The following is a 6878-nucleotide window of genomic DNA, read 5'->3' as shown; positions in this document are numbered from 1 at the left end:
AGCCCATTTTCCCTTCTCCTTGCTAACTGAGATAAAAGTAATAGGTAATATTTGTGGAGTGCTAACTCGTCAGGCCCTGTTCTAAAGCACTTTACCTGTAGAAATTAATTTGATTCTCCCAATAACTCTAAACACTATCATTTCCCATTGTATAGGTATGGGAAGGAGATGCAGAGGGGTTATGGGCTCGTGTTTACACGTGCAGGAAGTGAGCAAGGAAGGGTTGAATGCCAGGTAGTCTGGCTCCAGGATCCCACTCTTAACTGCTACCATACTAAGGGGTGTCTGCCCCAGAGCGACAGACTAGAGGGGCTGAGTAAGGCTCCTGACCTCAGAGACAGCAGCTGCTCTCCAACCTGTGCAAGGCTGGAAGTAGAGGATGGCTCAGCGACTGCAGGAGGGTGTGACCACAGCAGTGAGGCTTGCGTCCCTGGACTAGGCTCTGCAAGGAGACCAAGCAGATCCTGACCAGCCCCAGCCCGGGGGGCCCACTCTGGTTGGCACGGAAGGGCGGTGGGCTGGCCTCAGGGGGTCTGGGGCCCGGCCTGCCCTGGGCCGCAGTGGCTGCTCCTCTTCCCCTCCTCCCCACCTCGCACCCTGGCTCTGAATCATAAAGCCCGACCCCTGTCCTGACTGTTGCTCAATCCCCAGGAGCCCAGTTCCTGTGGGCAGTGCCTGATGTGCCTGATCCTCTACTTTCTGCAGTCCAAGGGAAAAACGAGATCTTGCACAAGGCGCCCCACATCTCCCTTGCCCAGAGAAGAGCGACATGGAGCCTCTCCGGCTGCTCCTACTGCTGTCTGTCACAGGTAGGATCCCTGTCCTCCTCCTCCCAGCCTCTTTTCCTCCCCTTCCTTGAGCTGGTATTGATGGGGGGCCGCTCAACCGAACTATGAAGGAGGGGATCCTCGGCATGCTGCAGCCCCCTGTCCTGCACCCCTGTCCTCCCCCCGCCCCCAACCCATATTCCTCATGCTCTGTCCACCGTCAGTATCAAACCTGCTGCCAGATTTTTCATGCATTTGGGGGTAATAGGGCTGGTGGACTCTGGCCACATCGGCAGGGAACGGGTTCTGAGGGTGGTATCTCAAGTACTAGCTGCAGCTAGGGAAGTCTTGGGGGCTCTTATAAGAGCCCCTAAAAATCACACACTACTTCAGCATAGGGCCAGCCCAGAGGAGTGCCAAGGTGGGAGGGAGGGGAGGAAGGAAGAAAGGAACTGAGACGGGCAGCCTGTGTCTTCAGGGAGCCTCCTCCTGAGGTCTGAAGGTCCTCTTGTCCATATTGCCCTCAGCCCTCATTGGAAGGTGAGGGGCTGAAGATTTCTGTCACTGAGATGAGAGGCTGACACCTCAAGTTCTTCCCTTTGGGAAGAGGCCCCTTTTGGTCCCCCAGAGCAATGGGTGAACCTGGGTGATAGGGGAAACTCACAATGGAGTCTTGCTCCTGCAGCTTCATAGCTTGAGGTGGGGAGGGGGCTCTGGGGCTTGTTGGCGTGAGGCAGCAGAACGGATGGAGGACATATGCAGAGGGGCCCTGCCAATCGGTTCCACACAGCAGGCCACCAGCTCCCTGATCCCATTTTTCAAGTTTCTGTCACCGCCCGGTTAGAGATGGGGTAAAGGGAGGAGGATCAAAAGAGGGGGAACTGAGGCAGAAGGTTCTCGGTGAGTCCCCTGCAGCCCTTGCACTGGAAATAGGCTGACATTTCAAGCCCATCTCCCCCACCCTAGAGGGCACCCAAAATAGCAGCCTCATGTCTCCCCCAAAATAACTCTGAGACGAGTCCCTCCTGAAAGGGGAACAAAGCCACAAAAATAGGGAAGCTGGAAGCTAAAGGTCAGGGAAGAGGAGAATGTGAACGGGCAGTACCAGCGTGGGCGGCTGCACAGTAAGCAGTAGGGTCAGGACGGGGAGCACGCCCAGCCCAGCACCCGCGGAGCTAGCCCCAGGGCCGGCAGGGCCACTGGCCCTGCTCTCGTGAGGTGGATAGGGGAGAAGGGAGGTCTTGGTTCCATATGATGAGAGAAGATGTGTGGAATAGAACTAGAGAGGACTTGCAGACCAGATGTCTCTGGAAATAGGCCCAGAGAGGGTCAGTTAGATCTCCAGAAACACCCAGCAAGTCCAACAGTGACAATGCCGGATCCAGAATCCAGGCTTCCTGGTTCCCAGCTCTCCTGTGTTCACGTCTGGGCTGTGCTCCCTTCTCTCAACTTATATAAGAACTTAGGCTTCTTAAGGGCAGGATTTTTGTCTGACTTGCTCACTACACATAGTAGGTGTTCAATAAACATCTGGTAAATGAGTGAAGGAATGGATGAATGTCTCTTCCCCAGGACTGTCCCGAGCCCACAACACCACAGTGTTCCAGGGTGTGGCAGGCCGGCCCCTGCAGGTCTTCTGCCCCTACGACTCCTCGAAGCACTGGGGGAGGCGCAAGGCCTGGTGCCGACAGCTGGGCAAGGAGGGCCTGTGCCAGCGGGTGGTCAGCACCCACCGCTCATGGCTGCTGTCCTTCCTGAAGAGGTGGAATGGGAGCACAGCTATCACGGATGATATCCTGGGTGGCACACTCACCATTACGCTGCGGAACCTTCAAGCCCCTGATGCTGGCCTCTACCAGTGCCAGAGCCTCCACGGCAGCGAGGCTGACATCCTCAGCAAGGTCCTGGTTGAGGTGCTGCCTGGTGAGTGGGCGGCTGACCGAACCTCTGGCCCACCTATGGGCCAGGGTTCATGTCTTTGGTGTCTGTGTGCAGGACCACCCGCTGGGCTTTTGGGGACCCTGGGAAAACCCACAGTGTGGACCTTGCCCGCTACTCAGGGCCACCATGGATGATTCTGCAGGTTGCTTACTGCACCCGCACACACGCCCCAGTTGCCATTGAGTCGATTCCAAACCATGGCAACCCCATGTGTTGCAGAGCAGAGCTACTCTTAAGTTTTCAAGGCTGTGACCTTTCAGAAGCAGATGCCAGGCCTGTCTTCCACAGCACCTCTGGGTGGGTTCAAACCACCAACCTTCTGTTAGTAATCAGGTGCTTAACCATTTGCACCACCTAGGACTTCTTGCACAAGGGGGCCAAAATCCGGCCTGGACTCCTCTCACCTGGCTGAGCTCCCTGTGCAGGACTGCAAACCTGCAGGAAGGGCACTTTCTTTAATTTGCATAAGGCGTTCATTATATGAGCCAGCTGTGGCCCTGCTTCCCCGGACAGTTTTACCCCTCTGGCATCGGGTTAATATGTGAATGGAGTCCCTGCATAGTGCAAATGGTTAATGCACTTGGCTGCTAACAGAAAGGTTAGAGGTTCAAATCCACCCAGAGGTGCCTCAGAAGAAAGTCCTGGCAATCTACATCCAGAAAACCAGACATTGAAAACCCTATGGAGCACAGCTCTACTCTGACGCACACGGGGTCGCCATGAGTTGGAATCGACTTCAAGGCAACTGGTAACTGGTAATACATGAACACTGTGGTGATCCTTAAGGAGTAGGAGGAGATTCATTTATTTCCTCATCCAACCAACCAACGAACCTACCAACATAAATTAAGCACCAACGTGGTGCAGAAAAACAACCCTAGAAAGAACGCTTGCTGTGACATTGGGCAAGTTGCTTCACTTCTCTGGGCCCCCATTTCCTCATCTGTAGATGGATACCATGGTGTCCATCCTGCTGACCCACAGGGCTCACGTGAGGCACAGACGAGATGACAGACTTAACAGTGCTCTGGGGTAAGAGATGCCCTGTGCCTGAGCCTCCTGTGGTTCAACTGTCCTGAAATCCTCATTCCAGGTCTGATGGAGGTGAGATGGGGTGGCTCCTTTGCACAGGGGACACTCTCCTGGAAAGCCCTCCATCAGTGTCTCCAGAACACGGCTGTGTCCCAAAGGAGACCGAAGCTGAGGTTATTTATACTTTTTCTGACTCTCTCCTCCCCTAAACATGGCCCTTATCATGGAAATGAGGATCCAGAGTAGAATTTGCCTGGGCTGGAGGTGGCGGGGGGCGGGTAGTGGGGTATGGGAGACCACCTGGCCAAGATACAAATGCCACCTCTGCTTTTCTAAGTGTGTGTGGGAGGTGGGGAGGACAGGAATTTTCAGGGTCTAAGGCTCAGTCAGAAGGTTCTTGGGTGTCACAAGTGGTTTGCACGTGACTACTAACCAAAAGTTTGGAGGTTGGAACCCACCCACCCAGTGGTGCTGTGAAAGAAAGGCCTGGCAATCTGCTTCCATAAAGATTACAGCCAAGAAAACCCTATGGAACAGTTCTACTCTAAAACATACGGGGTTGCCGTGAGTTGGAATCGATTTGATGGCAGTGTTTTTCTTTTGTTTGTTTGTTTGTTTTTTAAGGCTCAGCCGACTCCCATGACAGTGGCAGGAAAATAATACTATGATAATAATAATAATCCGTAGCTTGTGTAGACTGCTTAACAGTTTATTTACACAGGACTTTCAAGTACAGCAAGTCCCTGGGTTATGAACGTCAGACTTAAGGACTCCTTCTTGCCCTTTAATGTTATGTAAATGTGCCCTCACTTTGAAAACATTGAACCAAGCCCTACCCAAAACCTGTTATGGTGGAGACATTTCCAACTCAAAGCGACCCCATAGGACAGAGTAGAACTGCCTCATAGGGTTTCCAAGGAGCAGCTGGTGGATTCAAACTGCCCATCTTTCTGTTAGCAGCTGAGCTCTTAACCACTGCACCGCCAAGGCTCTGAACAAACCCCTACTCCCAACAAATTATCATTGAAAAGGCTTTGAGCCTTTTCTTGCACTAAAGTAAGGCTAAATAGGAACGGTAAGCACCTGTTCTGACTTACCTGCATATTTGACTTAAAGACACACCTAGCAACAGCTCGTTTGTAACCCAGGGGCTGCCTTACTTTCATCATTCCATTTGATCCTTACAAAGCCCCTGTGTGGTGGGAGATGGTGTTGCAGTTATGAGCTCTTAGGAGGTACTGGGCCCTGTTCAGAGATTCTCTCACCAAATCCTGGTATCACAGTTATTAAGGAGGTGTTCCTCATTACCCCACTTTACAGATGAAGAGACTGAGGCTCAGAGAGGTGAAATGACTTGATCCACACAGGAACAGAGTCCAGAGTGCCTAATCCCACATGCAGGGTTTTCCCCACCCACCACTGCAGCCTGCCTCAAGGAGGAGGGGACTAGAAGCTCACAGACTCTGTCTCCCACAGACTCCCTTGACTCCCAGGACCCTGGAGATTTCTGGGTCCCCAAGGAACCGGAAAGCTTTGAGGAGGCCCAAATGGAGCACAGCATCTCCAGGTACCGTGACAGGTCTTCACTAAGATCCCAGGGTAGACTTCCACCCTGCCAAGGCCCGACACAGGGTGGATGGTGGGGTCCCAGAACTACAAATCCCAAGGCAATTAGAGCATGAAAGGGCTTGGCTATGGTCTTGTCTAAACACTCCTCCAAACAGCCAGGACAGGCTGATGTGCTGTTCTAGTTAAAATAGTGAAATACGTCCATACTAGCTTGTAAATAGCTGCTCCATGCCTCCTGAATGGGCACCTCCTACCCCTCCCCAAGCAGCCTTCTGATACTTCCACAATCAATCAACAACGAAAGTGTTAGGACCATGCAAAAGGGAGACCCCAGAACCCTGCCCCTTTGGTAGGGCCAGAATCAGTTCTGATTGGTCCATGCCTGTGTACACACACATGCACACACCATACCATTGCGTACTGCAGAAAAACACTCTGAGAACAAAGGTTACGTGTTAAGTGCACTCAGCAGGTAAGTGGGATATCTATGACTAGAACTCAGGTCTCCTGACTACATGCTCCCTGAGCCCCACAAAGTCCCATAAGAGGTGGGGTGGTGGGAAGAAGGCATTCTGAGGCCCCAGAAGCTCCTGGTTTCTCCTCATTTCTCTCTCTGATGGCAGATTCCCGTCTGCACTCCGTCTAAAGGCCTCCCACCTCCCCTCCTTGTCTCTCCAAGGAGCCTCTCTGAAGAGGACACCCCCTTCTCACACACTTCCATCCTTCTCCTCCTGGCCTGCATCTTTCTCAGTAAGCTTCTAGTAGCCAGTGTCCTCGGGGTTGCAGCTTGGCGTGGGTGGAAGCTGAGGACACCCCCAGCCAGTGAGCTCAACCATGACCGTCATCCAGGGCACCAGCTCCAAACTGTGACAGGTGAGCTTGAGAGCATGGCAGTAGTTGGGTGGTGGGTAGGGCAGGGGTGGCTGTGAGGCTAAGAGGGCCACATGAGGATTTGTTCTATTGCAGGGCTGAGAGACACCTGACAGGAGTCCAGATGGGAGGAGAGGCCTAGAAGTCCAGCCAGGGATCAGCCCACCTGTACACTCGCCCTCTCAGCCACCAAGACTTCTGGTTCTGCCCTGGCAAGAGGCCACTCTGCCTGCACCCTGTTTCCCCAGGCCCCTAGGAGCAGGGACTTCTTGGGGAGAGGGGTGTGAAGGGCCATCTGTCAACTTCTGGGCATTGGACATTAAACACTCTCACAAATAAATTCTAGACTTTCACGTCAACTGGATGGGTTTGGGCTTCATGAAGGCCATCTCTCCTGCTAGGGCTAGGAGAATCAATTACGGTGAGGAAAAGATAAAAGGTTTGGCCCCTCAAGGTCTAGAGCCTTTACGATACCGAATCCCTCCAATGCTCACAGGCTCCAAATCTGGCGATCAACTTCTTTATTCTTCTCTGTGCACCCTTCCTAGATCTAATCACCAAGTGCTGCCTCCTTCTCCTCTAGAATTTCTCTAGCATCTAGTCTTCCTCTCCACTCTGCCTGTCTTCACCCCTACCATCAGCTTTCCTTGGATTATTGCTGACCTCCCTGCCCCACAACCCCCCAGCTCCTTCCTCCAG

General features: G+C 53.1%; 1 protein-coding gene across 1 annotated transcript; it reads left to right on the top strand.

The window, feature by feature from the left end:
• Nucleotides 1-666: 666 nt before the first annotated feature.
• On the top strand, nt 667-6484 carry TREM2 (triggering receptor expressed on myeloid cells 2). The gene is made up of 5 exons (XM_023734098.1): nt 667-809; nt 2340-2690; nt 5217-5307; nt 5989-6182; nt 6276-6484. The coding sequence occupies exons 1-5, from the start codon at nt 770-772 to the stop codon at nt 6290-6292; spliced, it is 693 nt and encodes a 230-aa protein (XP_023589866.1). The 5' UTR covers nt 667-769; the 3' UTR covers nt 6293-6484.
• Nucleotides 6485-6878: the final 394 nt, after the last annotated feature.

This window comes from Trichechus manatus, unplaced genomic scaffold (assembly GCF_000243295.1).
Source record: "Trichechus manatus latirostris isolate Lorelei unplaced genomic scaffold, TriManLat1.0 scaffold00065, whole genome shotgun sequence".
NCBI lineage: Eukaryota > Metazoa > Chordata > Mammalia > Sirenia > Trichechidae > Trichechus > Trichechus manatus.
This window is presented reverse-complemented; position numbering and strand designations above follow the sequence as displayed.

Bases quoted from the DNA above. Each gene is read 5' to 3' on its own strand.
- TREM2 (XM_023734098.1), top strand. From the start codon at position 770: ATGGAGCCTCTCCGGCTGCTCCTACTGCTGTCTGTCACAG. The intron at 810-2,339 runs GTAGGATCCCTG...TCTCTTCCCCAG, and splicing joins CCTACTGCTGTCTGTCACAG to GACTGTCCCGAGCCCACAAC. The intron at 5,308-5,988 runs GTACCGTGACAG...TGTCTCTCCAAG, and splicing joins ATGGAGCACAGCATCTCCAG to GAGCCTCTCTGAAGAGGACA.